Source organism: Pantherophis guttatus, chromosome 4, assembly GCF_059756535.1.
Source record: "Pantherophis guttatus breed Tessera chromosome 4, ASM5975653v1, whole genome shotgun sequence".
NCBI classification, from domain to species: domain Eukaryota; kingdom Metazoa; phylum Chordata; class Lepidosauria; order Squamata; family Colubridae; genus Pantherophis; species Pantherophis guttatus.
Window position 1 is genome coordinate 36,939,592 of NC_142066.1, and position 17,528 is coordinate 36,957,119.

The 17,528-nt window shown below is 35.2% G+C and overlaps 2 protein-coding genes across 2 annotated transcripts; both read right to left on the minus strand.

Moving 5' to 3' along the window:
• Positions 1-972, minus strand: LOC117668725 (olfactory receptor 14J1-like). The gene has a single exon (XM_034422783.2). It carries the CDS (start codon positions 967-969, stop codon positions 55-57), a length of 915 nt encoding a protein of 304 aa, XP_034278674.2. The 5' UTR covers positions 970-972; the 3' UTR covers positions 1-54.
• Positions 973-7,542: 6,570 nt separating this feature from the next.
• On the minus strand, positions 7,543-8,475 carry LOC117668726 (olfactory receptor 14J1-like). Its single transcript, XM_034422784.2, has one exon. It carries the CDS (start codon positions 8,473-8,475, stop codon positions 7,543-7,545), a length of 933 nt encoding a protein of 310 aa, XP_034278675.2.
• Positions 8,476-17,528: the final 9,053 nt, after the last annotated feature.

Consider the following 17,528-nt stretch of genomic DNA (forward strand, 5'->3'; position numbering starts at 1 on the left):
CACAAACCGAAATAAATACTTACAAAATGAAACAAAACAGAACAGTTCCCCCCCCTAAGAGTTTCTCTTATTTAATAATTTTGAAAGGGCAAGATTGATACTACTGTTTCTCATACTATAGATAATGGGATTCAAAAGAGGTGGAATAAGGGAATACATCACAGTTGATGCTAAATTTGCATTACTGGAAGGAGGCTCCAGATGAGCAATGAATGCAGAAAATAGGAACATGGAAACCACAATAAGATGGGGTAAGCAAGTAGAAACTGCTTTTTTCCTTCCTTCCAAGGAGCGAATTTTCAGCACAGCAGTGAAAATGGACACATAAGTATAAATAATAAAGAAAAAACAAACAAATCCTAAAGCACAAACAAACACTATTAGTCTGATTTCATTTTGGTTTAAACCTGAACAGGTGAGTTTAAGTAACTGTGGGATGTCACAGAAAAATTGATTGATGTTATTGGAACAAAAAGATGTTCCAAATGTAAAGCAAGTATGCAATGATCCATTAAGAAGGCTGCTGCCCCATACAGCAAGAATCATGTAAATGCAGGCTTGTTTGTTCATTATTGTTTGATAATGTAATGGATTGCAAATGGCAACGTAACGATCATAGGCCATGACTGTAAGGATCCAAATATCAGATCCCAGAAAAAAGACCAGAAGGAAGACTTGAGAAACACATCCAATATAAGAAATGTGTCTTGTGTTCATCAGCATATTTGCCATGGATTTAGGAACAATGACTGAAGTGGTACCAAGGTCTTGTATGGCTAAATTCAACAAAAAGAGATACATGGGAGTATGCAAATGATGGTTCAAAATTATTGCAGATATGATGAGGAGGTTCCCTGTTAGAATTGCCAAATACAATACCAGGAAAGCAAAGAAATGTAACATTTGTAATTCGTGTATTTTTGAGAACTCAAAGAGCAGAAAATCAGAGACAGTTGATTGATTATCCATGTTTTATAATATCCTAAGTGATGTCTCTGGAAAGAAAAGAAATACAATCATTTTGAATGCAGCCTTTCTTATGTCTGTTTATAAGTGCAATGCTAGAAATAAGAGGCCATTTGTTGGCCAATATCTTGGTAATATGTTTGTCATCAGAACTTCTGATGAGAGTCTTAGTCTGCAATTGAATATGTTCAGTGCTATTTCAAAATTCAAACCAGTGACAACTAATTAGAGATAATACCATTGATACTAATTCTAATTTTGCTTCTCATGCCTATCGATTTATGAGCATGAAAATAAAGTCCCTAAACAGATATTTAAAAAGACTGTTTCAAAAGTATAAGTACAGTTATCAAATTACTGCTCTGATCTCCATAATTTTAAGAACTTTATATCCAATTCTCTGGGCAAATTTCAGTGTATGAATTTGGAATAGCCATTTTGATTTTGTTATGAGTGTTACAATCATATTCAATTAAAATGAGATGAAAATAAAAGGCAGGATCTAATTTCAGGATAAGATAGATAAAGGGAAATACAATATTAAAATGCATATGTGATAAGTACAAAGAATCAGCATTCAGATAAATACATCACCTTTACGTGATACTTCAATCTCTTAGATATAATATAATTAGCTGAATTGCCTTAACTAGTCTTGCTGCCACATTTCTTGCCAGAGTATATGCTCATGTCACAATATTCTCTCTGAGATAGAATCATATGTCCAAGGGCATCATCTAGAAAATAAAGATGATTAAAGTTTGTTTCTGAACATTCCTTCAACACACTGCAAGAAAATATGCATATTAAAAACACAGGTGTTGCTATTCCTATTCAAGTATAATGCTTCTAGTTGTTATTACATATTTGGGATTAGCAAAATAAAATCTAACCTTTGTAACACCATGTGTTTAAACTGTGATTCTGTAAATTATCTTTCTCCTTCCTATTCTCTCCCCTCAAACAAACATCAATTTTGAAGGAAATGTGTTGCTGCATCTAGAGAAAATATTTCTAGATGGTTTCTAAAAGTTTACACAACTTGATGACACATAATCAATCATACTGATGCTGTTAATTTTGTTAACTCAAAAAAATTAATAATTGAAATAAATGTAAACTTTTTTAAAAAAAAGGACAGGCACAAATCACTATGAATACTTGTAAATACATACATACATACATACATACATACATACATACATACATACATACATACTGGGTTTCCCCAAAAATAAGACCCTATCTTATATTTTTCTGAATTTCGAAATAAGCGCTTGGCCTTATTTTTGGGGAGATCTTATTATTTTGGGGTGTGTGGAGTAAGATGGGGCTCCTTTTGCGATCTTACCTGATTTCCAGCTCTGCATTTAAATATTTTCAGGGAGGGCTTATTTTCAGGGAGAGGCTTATTTTAGTGCATGCACTCAAAAGCCTGATTGGGTTTATGATCAGGGGATGTTTTACTTTTGAGGAAACAGGGTACATACATACATACAACGTATGATACATATACACATACATATACGTATACATACATACATACATACATACATACATACATATCCTTGTAAAAATAAAATATGAAAATATGAGTAAGTTTCACTAAAGAGGCTAGGCGTGATAGAAATAAAATCAATATTTCATGTGAATATTTTTATTATGGTCACTGACCAGAGTTTTAAACAAAAACACATTAAAAATCAAATAAAAGCATAGCAAGATAAAATAGCAATAGCACTATCACTTGGACTTATATACCGCTTCATAGGCCTTTACAGCCCTTTCTAAGCCATTTACAGTCAGCATATTGTTCCCCAACAATCTAATCATTTTACTGACTTCAGAAGGATGGAAGACTGAATCAACCTTGAGCCAGTGACACTTGACTGCCAACTGCAGGTAGCCGGCAGTCAGCAGAAGTAGCCTGCAGTACTGCATTCTAACCACTGTTCCACCATGGCTAATATTACAATTGGTAGTAGATTCCTCAATGAAAGAGCAAAGCCTGTTTAATTTTACAGGCAGTATAAAAAATATTAGTTACATTGAAGGAGACTGAATCATACTGTTCTGATAAGAACCGTAGAGAGGAAAAGAAAACTGTACAGGAAAAAGAATTTCCTGGATGTTTTACAAGGTAAGGAATTAGAAAGTGGATCATTGAGTTCTTATAGGGGGTACAATATAGCAAGATATGAGCTGTAAGTTCAACTGTCTCTTGTCCATAGGGAGAGTCTCAGATCACAGGAATTTGTTGTAGCTTAGTTTGCACAACCTAATTCTAAGCAGATAAAGAATAATTAATTTGAAATTAAATATTTATTCCAAGTTTATACAGCAATGACAAGCAGTTAGGAAATTATTTTTAAAATATGTTTTGATGCGATAGTGAATTAAAAATAAATGATTAGAAGCCCACCATCATCTTTTGAGAGTAAGGCAATCTGAGCCCCCTAGGACTGCCATGAAAATAGTCAATCAAATATTTATATGATAAGCTTTTCAGAAATTTGCAAGTTTACATATCACTCCCTAATGTTACAAATTACATTTTGATTATGAATGTGTCCCAAAATAACAGAATACTTATCATGAAAACAATGTTTTATTTAACTGTATCAATTTATTCTGTTTGTTTATATAAAATTTTGACATAAGAACAACTTTGATTTCCAAAATTTAAAATTATATCTGGAATTTCCTATTTGAGTCTTCTGATCATAAATAAGAGATATTATTAAATTGTAACAGAATAGTGTAAAAAATGTAAATAAACTTGAGGAATAACTGTTTTGTGAAACCAAATTGAAAAGCCTTCTAATTTCATTTATTTTTTAAAAAAAAGAAACTTTCTGTTCTGAAGATAAAAATATACATACATGGGAAATGTATTTGGAAAACCTATTTTGATAGAACAATAGAATCATATTTTGAATTGTTTATCTTCATCACAGCAGTTTTATTTAATGTCTTCTTTCTAATACAGTATTATGTTATCTACAATTCTTAGGTTTAATTAGCACCAGCAATTCAACAGTTGGGTGTTAAGTTATGACAATTTAAAATGAGTTTAAAATGCTATCTCTGAACATTTGGCCTCAAATAAGCAGTTGTATGGTTGCATGTATACAATTTCATGTATACATTTTCGTTTGAAATATTATTGAACATTTCATATTCTCTCTTTTTGCAATAGAAGATAAACAGAACAGAGTGCTATAAAAATATATTTCTCAATATACATTTAAATAACTGACATTCAAACCATTTTATCTAAGGAATTGAGAAATATCTTAACTAATTATTAACTCAATCCATCCAATTCAAGTCCTAATCTTAACCCTTTTGGCTCCCAACATTGCACCTTCACCCAGTCATACCAGATGTTGCTGAAATCTTTCAAATGATGAAATGATTTTCATCAAACTGGCAGGAGTTTTTAATAAATACCCTATGATTTCTAGTGATCTCTTGTGATCCCACAAGAGCTTAATTGGCTTCTCCCAAAGCACTTCATTTCAGAATTCAACCTGGGCAAACCAGGGGCAAAATTCTTTAATTGTATTTTTGATTCTATAATGAAGATCTGTAATAGTTTGTTATGTTTATTGAGTCTATCTTTGAACATATGGCCTCAACTAAACAGTTGTTTGCTTGTACAATTTCATATATACATTCCTGTGTATACTTACAAGAGAATGATAAAGAAATATTCAAGTCATGCTGGTGAACCAGGGTTTGGGCATTTTGTACTTCTCAATTATTTTAATATTTTGTATGACCTTCACATTACTTTTGAGAAAAACAGGCACCAGAAATCATATTATAAGCTATCTTCAAAGTTAAAGGATAACCCAATTCTCCCATGACTGACTGTGATAACAAGTGGGGTTGAAAGATAACAGACCTGACTCATTTTAGTTTGTTTTTTCCTGCCTATGTGACCTATAGCAGATCAGAGAAATGCTTGTTTTACTGCTATGAAATGTTGCTAGTTATCTACTTAGATATCTCTAAGACAGGGGTGTCAAATTCAAGGCCTACGGGCCAGATGGGGCCCACAGGGTGCTTAGATCTGGCCCATGGGGCTGCACTGGGAACAGCAAAGGATTGGTCTGTGGTGCCTCTGCCAGCAAAAACACACAGTTTTCAATTTTCAGCTGTGACAGCTTCCGGCAACCCTTTGCTGGTGAAAATGGAGCTCGGAAGGGCTCCTTTTTTTTTTTTTTTGCTTTCATGAATTAGATTGCAAGGCTTGTTCTTGAGCAGCCAAAATGAAGCCTTCTTCTCCACAGGCCATCAACTTAGTTTGCCATAGCTTCATGAAAGTCTTCAGGAATTTCAGGATGTTGCTGCTATTATTTATATTATTTGTAAAGGAGCTTAAACAATTATGACTTCAAACACTGTTCTGAAATTAGAGTAAATCAGCTTTCTTGATTTGATTTTATTCAGTATAATTGACACTGAATTTTCTCAGCTTTGACTTTAGTTGCAGCATGATCACCTTGCAAGTGTTCATGGCTGTCTGCCAATGTACAAATTTAACAGATGTTATAAGAGAGGTTCATCTTCAGGTGAATACCATAGTGCTAAGTGGCTGTGCAATAAATTGCATACCATGCCACTGAATATCACTATAGGACTAGGATATATTAGTTATATTTCTTCAGTCCAGTCACTATCAAACCAAAGAAACACCATTATTTTTATTTATTAATTCCATGTATTATTTTGGCATTCCACTGATTTGTGTGCCCAAACCTCATGTTTTCCATAGGTAAAAGTATCTGATTCTGGTCCATGGTGATTTGGATTAAAAGAATGACCTGAAGAAGAAGGGAGTAAGAAAAAATCCACTCAAAAATCATAATGGTGATAAGATTGTATGTGGGTGAGAGAGAAGGGAAGGGAGGGAGGGAGGGAGGGAGGGAGAGAGAGAGAGAGAGAGAGAGAGAGAGAGAGATTGTAAAGAGATCTGTCAATTAATGTAAACTAAAACATTTAAAAAGAAGAAGGTAGCTTATGCCTTCTAATATGGGATAAAATAAATCTTGATTATAACCCAAGTTTCTTTTATGTGGCTTGATTGAGCCCTATTTTGCCACCATTCTTGAGAGTTCTGAAGATGTGTCAGATAATACAAAGTGTGTGTTTTCTTCCAGAACGCAGTTGGAGTGATTAATGAGGAGGAGTACTGTTAATTCAGTGTGTTATCTATGTTACAATGAAACTCAGCAGAACTCAAATGTTAATTCAGCATCCTCTACAGAAGGACAGAATTGATTCTGAAAATAAATGTTGTTCCCATCCAGAACCCTTGATGGTAAAGTGCCAAGCCTGGTTAGAGTAAAAGCTTTTCTGTGAAGGACACAGAATATACTACATAAATATTTAGATATAAATAAAGGGCTATTCCAATAGTTACCATGACAAGAGAGTATTTTCTTGTCCTTTGGGAAAACTACATCTAGAATACCTTGCTTGAACTCTTGCAAGACCTTTTTATACTCTAGCGATATCAGTGATTTCACTAAAAGTCCATAGTAACTGGGAAAGAGATCTCTTCAAAAAAATTATGCAGGACTCTAATGGTCTGGATTGTGTCCACCATTTTATATAACTAGAGGCACAAATTTGTGTGCCATAAAGACTGAGCAAAAGAAGACTTATAGTAATGAAGAAATTGTTTTCCAATCCTCTAATACTTGGAAACAGCAAGAAAAATGTTATCTTATGTAGAAAAAGAAAACCAAACTAGATTTACCAACAAATTAGATTTATCAACTATTATGTCCCTGCTGCTGTCATAGTCTTTAGGGTCAAAGTGTTGACAAACAAGGCAAATAGGATCCATTTGCAATTCCTGCAGTCTTAGAAAGATTCAATTTGTAAATAGATTTAAGCCACAGAATCTGAGTTTATTAAAGAATATGTGTTTTGTTTGTTTGTTTGTTCATTGCTTGCATTCATGGAAGATGCTTAGTCAGTTTTCTTACCCAATCACTTACCCACTCCCAAACCTGTGGGTAAAATGTTACATTTGAATTTTAGGAAATTAAAACCACTAAGCTGTGCTTTGGGATGGTTTATTTCAACACTTTATATATCTAGTCTTCAAATGTCACATTTTCTTAAGAGTGATAATAATAATGCAAAACTGGTAGTTCTTTAAAAATAATAATAATCTTTCTGAGACATCATTTCAAGTATAAATATGTAGGATTGGATTTTTTTTTAATCCAAATGATTTATTTTTTAAAATGGGAAATTATTTTTTCCTGGGTTCCACTTTGCATTAATACTTTCTTTCTTGACCCATTGTCTCCATGATTGTAGTGTGATACATGTTACTTGTAACAGTTTCAAAATAATTTTATTAACATTCCAATAAAATTAACAGAGATTAATCAGATTAACTACTTGCACAATTAGTTTTTCCCTCCCGTCCTTTCTTCTACATTCCCTCAAATATCAATTTACATTTAAATTATCCCACTAATGAAAAATATAGTCCAGTTTTATCAGTGATCCCATGATTAGAACTTATATTTTATACTAAAGTATGAAAACTCAAATTGATATTTTCTTGGATAATTCTGACATATTTAATAGCTTTGACAAGGCAACCTTGATGTCCTTATTTCTTAAACTATAAATGATAGGATTCAAAAGAGGTGGAGCAATGGAATATAATAGAGTTGTGATTAAATCTGGTGAACCAGAGGGAGGCCTCAGATGAGCAACAAATATACAAAATAGGAAAATTGAAACAACAATAATATGAGGTAAGCAAGTAGAGATAGCTTTTTTTCTTCCTTCCAAAGAACGAATTTTCAGAACAGCACTGAAAATTGACACATAAGTTATAATGATGAAGAAAAAACAACCTATGCCTATTACACAAATGACTATAATTAGTTTGATTTCATTTTGGTTTAAACCATTACAGGTGAGTTTAAGTAGCTGTGGGATTTCACAGAAGAATTGTTTGATTATGTTGGAACACAAAGGGGCTGCAAAGGTAAAAGAGGTATGCAACAATGCACTTAGAAGACCACTAACCCATACAGCAAGAATCATGTAAATGCAGACTTGTTTGTTCATTATTCTTTCATATTGCAATGGATTGCAAATAGCAACATAGCGATCATATGCCATGACTGGGAGTATCCAAAAATCAGATCCCATAGAAAGAACAAAAAAGAAAACTTGACAAACACATCCCAGATAGGAAATATGTCTTGTATTCATTAGAATATTGGCCATGGATTTAGGGACAATGACTGAAGCACTCATAAGGTCTTGTATAGCCAAGCTCAACAGGAAGAGGTACATGGGAGTATGCAGCTGATGGTTGAAAATGATTGCAAAGATGATGATGAGGTTCCCTATCAGAATTGCTAAATACAATACCAAGAAAGCTAAGAAGTATAATATCTGTATTTCTCGTATTTCTGAGAAGCCAAAGAGCAGAAAATCAGAGATTGTTGATTGATTATCCATGTTTTATATTATAATACAGGATATATCTGGAAAAATACAGAGTTACAAGCTAAACAAGAGCTGATTCAGTATATTGACACTACTTTTTGTAATAGAACTAGGATAAGAATGTCATCATTTCTAGATAATATTTTACCTATGTACCATCAGGCTAATGCTTATGACTGTGCCTAACACAGCACTTTTCATTTGAATCCTAATATTGTTTCCTATTCCTCATTAATTCATGAGTATGTAAATTAGGGTTTAAATCCAATATCTTTACATCATTACTTCAGTGAAGGAAAGTCTTCCAAATATTTGATCTTGCTTCCTTAGTTTTACAATACATAATTATCAACCCAGTTCCTTATTCAAAGTTCAGTTGGTGAATATGAAATTACCATTATGGTTATCTGTGCTATGACAAATCACTTCTTTCTTTCTTTACAACAATTCTAAGATTTACAAATTCAGGCTTACTTACTAGTCTTAAAACAGGAAATGTTACCTCTAGGTCTGTGCAACTTGTATTCATTAGAATCCTTTCCAGAATACACTCCAGTATAAAAACATTCAAACTGTAAAAGAAGAAGAATTCAAAAGACATTCTGTGAAGACTTGATAACTCAAACTCCCTTTGCTAACATCCAAAATGCTGTCATTTAAAAATAAATATATTCCTATATCAATACAACTGTGGTCTTGGAATAATGGTTAAATTATGGAGAGAGAAAGGACTTTATGGTAAATTAGTAGGGAGCTGCATTGTGTATATCATCAACTGCTTTCTGTTAATCTGTTAATATAAATACTGATGGATGTTTTTAATTGTAGAATGTCATAAACTGTTTTTTATTGTACCACAATAAAGTGGTACAATAAAGCATTGTGTGTTTTTGCTCACTTTGCCTGAAATGATGTGAGCTGCCAAACTATGCCCTCCCCAAGTTGTGCTGTCATTACTGCTATTTCTTAATTTCTACAATGTGGTTTAGATATATCTTAGAAAGGAATGTATTTTTAAATGTGATTGAAATAATATTAAACAGCTAAATATATGGAACAAAATCTTTTTGATCAATAGAATTTGTAAAATGATGGATCCTGATTCATTTAATTTAAAGATGAAGAGAAGAAATAATGAATTTCCTATGTCTGCAGATTCCCATTTCATGTACTTTTCTCTCAGTTACAAAACAATTTTCCAAATATTTGAGGATTTAAATGTTCATAATTGTGTGGCTGATCAATAGATTAATTTATAGGAGCCCATCTTTCTGACAATAATATGGTAATAATATCAGAACAAGTCAACCATGAGTTGCCCCTCTTGTGACAGACAGTTTGATATAAAAATGTTAGCAGTAATATATCTGACACTGCCATTTTGTTTAGATGTTGATTTGAAACTGAAGCTAGGAAAATAGATCGACTTTGTAAACATTTGTTACAAAACTAAAGAACCTTCTTTTTTTTAAAAAAAAGTATGCCAACTGAAGTGCATTTTTCCTTCAATACTTACCTTTATGCAAATTTGTCAATAGCATCTTTCTTTCTTTCTTTCTTTCTTTCTTTCTTTCTTTCTTTCTTTCTTTCTTTCTTTCTTTCTTTCTTTCTTTCTTTCTTCAGTTTAAATATAATATAAATGAAATAAATAAATTATAATGTGTTTGTACAATTAATTGCAACTCTGAAATTGCATAAAATTCTACTCTGTGAGTGGAGACATAAATGTACATAAGAACTGGATTTAGTTTTAAAAATGTACTAAAAAAACCAAAACAATAATCAAATTTCATTCATCTGTCCATGCCATTAGAATATGCATTTGAGCGGGGTGATGTCATGGTGTTGCGATCCAAGAAACGGAGCTCCGTCTTCTCGGATCAAATTTCCGCACTTGGAAGCTGGTAACGACGAGAGCTGACCCTGGAGAGGTTAATTCTATAGAGGGGAAATTCTCGGGGTAAAATTTCAGTGTGGAAGAGACTGGCTGTAATGGTCGGATCTGAAGGCGTGATGGCTCACTTGAATAGAGAAGGAAGCAAGAAGTGGAAAAACAGCTAGAAACATCAGTGAATAGAGATGGGACAAGGTGAGTTACTGGGCTACTTCCTAAATTGGTGGAACTTTAAAGGTGAGACAAGAGAGTCTCTAAAAGGAGGAAAAGTGGTGCATCAGGAAGTGGAGCGGAACAGCATGAAAGAGGTGGAAGAGAGAAATGGAGAAGCTGAAAGGAAGAGAAAGGAAGGAACTTGAATTCCGGTAAAGATTGGCACTAATTTATTGGGATTTGAAAGTGAAAGAAGGTGTAACGAAGATGGAGTGCGGATTAGAGTAACAGCAACAGTAACAGTGCATATTAAGAGGAGCAGACATGTTGGATGAAGAAGTTAGAAAGTAGTGAACGGAAGAGGATTGGACAGTGCAAGGAAGTAGGAGAATGAAAGACTTGTTTAGAATCATTAAAAAAACTTAGGCTGGGGAGATTAGAAGCCAGAGGTGTATATTGTGTATATTGTTTAATTAGAGGTAAGTAATATGGTATATGTCTAGGCTTTTTCCATTTTTATTATTGTCATTATTTGTTATTCAACTGATTCTTGAAAATAGTGATATACTACAAGATAGTGTAAATAAATAGATAAATTTAGCTGCAAATAGGGGTAAACAATTTATATTTGGAGTAATTATTACTACTGTTTTGCCTTGTCTTTCTGCTTATATATCCTTTCTTTATTTTGAAGTAATATACTCTTGTTTACTTAGGTATTGTTAATTGAATTTAGAGTGAAAATTGATATTGATAAGGTTGGAAGATAGAATTAATTATTAATTATTCTTTTTATTATTAATTATACTATTAATTAATTATGCTATCTAATTATTTAATTATTCTAATTAATGAATTCTAAAAGAACTGTAATTGAGGGAGTATGTAATACCTAAAAGTAGATAGAAAAGATAAACCTCAGGAGTAGGAAGGAAATAGATTTTTGTATGGTTTTGTGGAAGAAACTTTTTGGGAAATTAGATATGTCAAATATAGCAACAGTAACCAAAACTGCAAAGAAAGTTACACAAATGACTGCCTCTCCAGCAGGACAAAAACTGATAGGAGATATGTTGGGAGGTGAGAAAGCAGGGACATCAACAAATCTACAAAGCATGCAGACAACTCTGAATATGATTCAGGAGGTACTTCTGAAGATTCAAGAATTGATTGGAAAGAATCATGAGGAATTGAAAAACAACATGGATGAAGTTAAAGGTGACATAAGAAAATTAGATGATAGAATAGGAGAAATACAAGAGACAATTGTTAAGAACGAATAGAGGATAAAAATAGTGGAGGAAAGAACAGAACAGACAGAAAAAAACTGGATGAGACAGAAAAGAAACTGATGGCAATGAATTGAGAACTTGAGGAGGCAATAATGTTTCTGGAAATGGACAACTCCGTGTTTTACTTATGATTTCAGAATATAAAGGAAAATAAAGAAGACCACCTGAGACTTATGACAGAGTTGTTGGCTGGTAGTCCGAAGATGAATAAGAGTGAGTTTCAACATGGTATTGATGAGCTGTATAGGGTGCATACTAATTATGCACGGCTGAATAAATTGCCATGGGAGGTACATATACTATTTACTAAATGAACAATTAGAGACAAAATTTACAGGAGAATGTGAGATACAACATTGACATATTAGGGGAAAGAGATTCTGACTCTTAAACAAATACCCACGGGGTAAGGGAGCAAAGATGGAGTTACCACTTTCTCTCCTCCCAACTTATCAAATATAAAATCATGTTTTGGCGGCTTATCCCAGAGGCTTGCTAGTGACCTGGCAAGACAAAAAAATTAGATTAGATACAATAGGCAACACCCGGGAGTTTTACAAACAGTGTATAGCAATAGATGAAGAAAGGGAGAGTGGGGAGGAGATAGAGGATAAGAGTCAGGAAGAAGAAAAAGAATCGGAAATGGAATTACAGGAGAAGACTGAAAAAGAGCAAAAGGAAAGAATAGGGACAAGGTCAAGGACACAAACAGAACCGATATTAAGGAAAAGAAACTAGGGTCATCAGTAGAAGGTAAATGGACGAAGAAATTAAATTAATTTCGATCAACATCAATGATTTAAATTCTCCAGCCAAAAGGAGACAAATTCTAGCTAAATTACAAAAGCATAACACAAATATTACATGCCTAAAAGAAACCCACATCAAACGACAACAAAGACACCTATTGGAAGCCCCTAAATTAGGAAAACTCTACTCAGCTCTTGCACCACAAAAAGAGAGAGGAGTAGTTATATATATTAAAGATTGGTTACAACAGAATGTGCATTTGAGTGAGTGTGTGTATGTGTTTGTGTGTGTAAAATGTGAGACTATTCTGCATTTCTTCTGTTAAATATTCAAAGACTTCTTACCAGAAAGGCTGCCACAAAATTAATTGCCACAGAAAAAAAAATGAGTATTATGGTTGAATCCTTTTTTGATCTTGTGTTGTTCCTTTGCTCTCTATATTGCGGAGGGTGGGGGGGCAAAAAGCCCTACTAAGCAGGTATATACAAAAAATATGAAGGCTATTGTTTAAAAGCATTGTAAGCCTCCCTGAGTCTCCGGAGAAGGGCAGCATATAAATCAAACTAATAAATATATATATATATATATATATATATATATATATATATATATATATATATTGATCTAAACATGTTGTATGAATGTATATGCACATCCATATGGCATACAAGGGAGAAGAGTGCAAATAACATGACAAATAACATGACATGAATTTAGACAAGTGATATTCATGCCAGCTTCCTGAAGAAGCAAGCAACTTTGTTACTTACTAAATATTTAGCTTTACTGGTGGCTTACAGTTTACCTTCATGTATATTTTTGGCTTCTGGATGCAAATTTAGCCCTTAACATTTCTTTGGTCATACCTGATGTTTTTAAATTTTTTCAGATGAAGAGTTTTTCACCAAAGAGGAAGGTGTATTTAACATCTCTTTGCTGCCCCAGGAGTATTTATTTTTCCAACAAGGATTTAGTTTAATTGTTCCCCAGGATTCAATGCTAGACAATCATACAGGGAAAAGAAAACCCATTTGGTCTTAAGGAGGAGGAGGAAGTGAAAGCCTTGGTGGATTGGTGCAATAAAAATAACCTGATTTTGAATATTAAAAAAACAAAGGAGATTTTAAAAAGTGCATAGTTGTACTCCACTTTGTACCATGGCTACAGCTGTGGAGGTGGTCAATAGTATTAACTATCTGGGAGTGCAGATAACTAACAATCTGACTTGGTCTCTTCATACATTATCTTTAGTGAAGCATGCAAACCAGCATTTGCATTTCCTATATGTATACACATATACATATACATATATATATCCTTTTTGACAACCAACTAACAAACATATGTAGGAAACACACTACAATAGTAATGAGAGACTTCAATTACCCTGATAACAATTGGAAAACTAATTCTGCACCAAGTGAAAAATCAAATAGGTTCCTAACCAACCTAGCTGACAACTTTGTTGTCCAAAAGGTAGAGGAGGGAACTAGAGGGACAGCCATACTGGACTTAATACTTACAAACAGAGAAGAAGTGATAGAGGGAGTTGAAACTGCAGGAGCCTTGGGTGAGAGCGACTATGTCATACTAGAATTCAACATAACACAAACACAAGCAGTAAAACAAAATGATACCAGAGTCTTAGATTTTAAAAGAGCTGATTTTAATAAACTCAGAGAAAACTTGGGAAAGATTCCCTGGATGAAAATCCTAAAGGGGAAAACAACTCAAGAATCTTGGGAAACTCTAAAAAATGCAATCATAAAAGCCCAGACCAGCGCAATACCGCTGAGAAAGAAAAACAAGAAATCCAAGAAGAAACCAGCATGGCTACACAAAGATCTCTCTGACAAATTAAAAGACAAAAATGAGAAGTACAAAAAATGGAAAGAGGGACACATAACTAAGGCAGGATATCAGCAGACAGCCAGAATCTGCAAAGATGAAGTCAGGAAAGCAAAGGCTCAGAATAAACAAAGACTTGCAACAAAAGTCAAAGATAACAAAAAAAGTTTCTTCCAACACATAAATAACAAGGAAAAAATCAAGGAAGCAGTCAGTCAACTAAAGAAAGAAGTCGGCAAGTAAGTAACAGGAGAGAAAGTAGAGCTGCTTAACTCATTCTTTGCATCGGTCTTCACGCAAAAAGAATCTATAGCCCAACCTACCAGAAACATAACTATAAAAACAGACTGGAAATAAAAGTTAAAATAAGCAAAAAAAAAAAAAAAGTGAGAGAACACCTGTCTGATCTTGATGAATACGAATCACCAGGACCTGATGGATTACATCCCAGAGTTCTAAAGGAGCTGACAGATGTCATCTCAGAACCATTACACCACATCATTCAAAACTCCTGGAACACCGGGGAACTGGAAAAGAGCTGATGTGGTTCTCATCTTCAAAAAAAAAAAAAAAAGGGGTGGGGAAACAGATCCAGGAAACTACAGATCAATCAGCCTAACATCAATACTTGGGAAGAAACTGGAAAAGATAATAAAAAAACAGATCTGCCAACACCTAGAAATGAGTAAAGTAATAACTAGCAGTCAGCACGAGTTTGTTAAAAACAGATCATGCCAAACCAATCTTATTTCATTCTTCAACATAGTGACTAAATTAGTAGAAAAGCGAAATACTGTTGACATAATATACTTAGACTTCAGCAAAGCATTCGACAAAGTAGACCACAATCTACTTCTTCGTAAGCTAGAAAAAAGTGGGATAGATAGCTTCACCACCAGATGGATTTGCAAACCATACTCAATGAGTAATCCTTAATGGGTCTAAGTCTACATGGAGAGAAGTAAGCAGTGGGGTGCCACAAGGTTCCGTCTTAGGCCCAATACTCTTCAATATCTTCATAAACGACTTAGATGAGGGAATAGAAGGGGAACTCACCAAATTTGCAGATGATATTAAGCTAGCAGGAATAGCTAACACTCTAGAAGATAGGCTCAAGATCCAGATGGATCTTGACAGACTTGAACACTGGGCTCTATCTAACAAAATGAAATTCAATGTAGAAAAAAGTAAAGTCTTACACTTAGGTAAGAAAAACCAAAAGTACACATATAAACTGGGGGAAACCAGGCGTAATAGCAGTGATTGTGAGAGGGTTCTTGGAGTCTTAGTGGACAATCAGCTAAATACGATCCAGCAGTGTGCAGCAGCAGCTATAAAAACCAATGCAATCCTAAATTGCATTAACAGAGGGATACAATCAAGTTCAAATGAGGCACTAATACCACTCTATAAAGTCCTAATAAGACCACACCTAGAGTACTGCATCCAGTTTTTGTCACCACCCTATAAAAATGATGTTGAGACTCTAGAAAAAGTGCAGAGGAGAGCAACCAGGATGGTTAGGGGACTGGAAACTAAAACGTATGAAGAACAGTTACATGAAAACCATCCGTGGTTTTGGGGTGCAGTATCATCAGTACGCTGATGATACCCAGCTTTTTATATCCACCCCAAACCAGCCCAGTGATGCCCTCGATGTGATGTCCCATTGCCTGGAAGCGGTACGGACCTGGATGGGGAGGAACAGGCTTCAACTCAACCCCGCCAAGACCGAGTGGCTGTGGATACCGGTATCTTGGTCTGATCGAGATATTCCATTGTTGACCATTGGGGGTGAGGTGTTACCCCCAGTGGATAGGGCTCGCAACTTGGGTGTCCTCCTGGATTCATGGTTGTCTCTGGAAGACCATGTAATGACTGTGACCAGGGGGCCATTTGCTCAGATTCGCCTTGTGCGCCAGCTGCGCCCTTACTTGGACCAAGATGCCCTATGCACCGTTACTCATGCACTTGTCACCTCCCGTCTTGACTACTGCAACACTCTCTACCTAGGGCTGCCCTTGAAAAACCACTCGAAGGCTTCAGCTGGTGCAGAATGCGGCCGCGCGGGTTGTGATGGGAGTGTCCCGACACTCCCATGTTGCACCCCTCCTGCACAACTTGCATTGGTTACCAGTTGCCCTTCGGGTGAGGTTCAAGGTGCTGGTTATCACCTACAAAGCCTTTCATGGCCTAGGCCCGGGATATTTGTCGGATCCCCTGCAGCCAGTGACAGTCCCCATTCGCCCGGTGCTTTCCCACAGACAGGGCCTCGTCAGGGTGCCGTCGGCCAGACAGTGTCGGCTGGTGACCCCCAAGGGGAGAGCTTTCTCTGTGGGGGCTCTCACCCTCTGGAATCAACTTCCTTTGGAGCTCCGAATGGCCCCTGACCTTCGCTCGTTCCACCGTGATTTGAAGACCTGGTTGTTCCGCAGCCTGGACTGATGGGGTTTTTTTTTAATGAATTTTAAATTGTTTTAAATTGGAACTTTAATTTTATATAGCTTTTAATGAGGAACTATGCATTTTTACTGTTGTGAGCCACCCTGAGTCCTCAGAAATATGGAGTCATATAAATTGCATTAAATAAATAAATAAATAAGGAATAATGGATGGAAACTGACCTAGGAGAGATTCAATCTAGAAATGAGAAGGAACTTTCTGATAGTGAGAAAATCAACCAATGGAACAGCTTGCCTTTGGAAGTTGTGGAAGCTTCATCACTTGAGACTTTCAAGAAAAGATTGGTCTGCCATTTGTCAGAAATAGTATATGGTGTCCTGCTTGAGTGGAGGATTGGACTAGATGACCTATAAGGTCTGTTCCAACTCTGTTAATCTGTTAAAACTGCATCACCACTGATTTGGTGGGAACAGTGCCTCAGACAGAAGGTCCAGGAAAGACACCTAAGAAGATTATAAGAAATTCACTTCCTGATATGCTTATAAGGATACTGCTTATAAGAACTAAGTGTTTAGAGCTCAAAGCCAGTAGTGGGTTCCTCCTGGTTCGGCCCAGTTCTGCTGAGCCAGTAGCGGTGACGATATGATGTCACTGAACCGGTTCTGCCCCCCTGCCGCCTCCCCGCTCCCTGTTATTCAAGCTTTCCTGAAGGAAATAGATAGAAT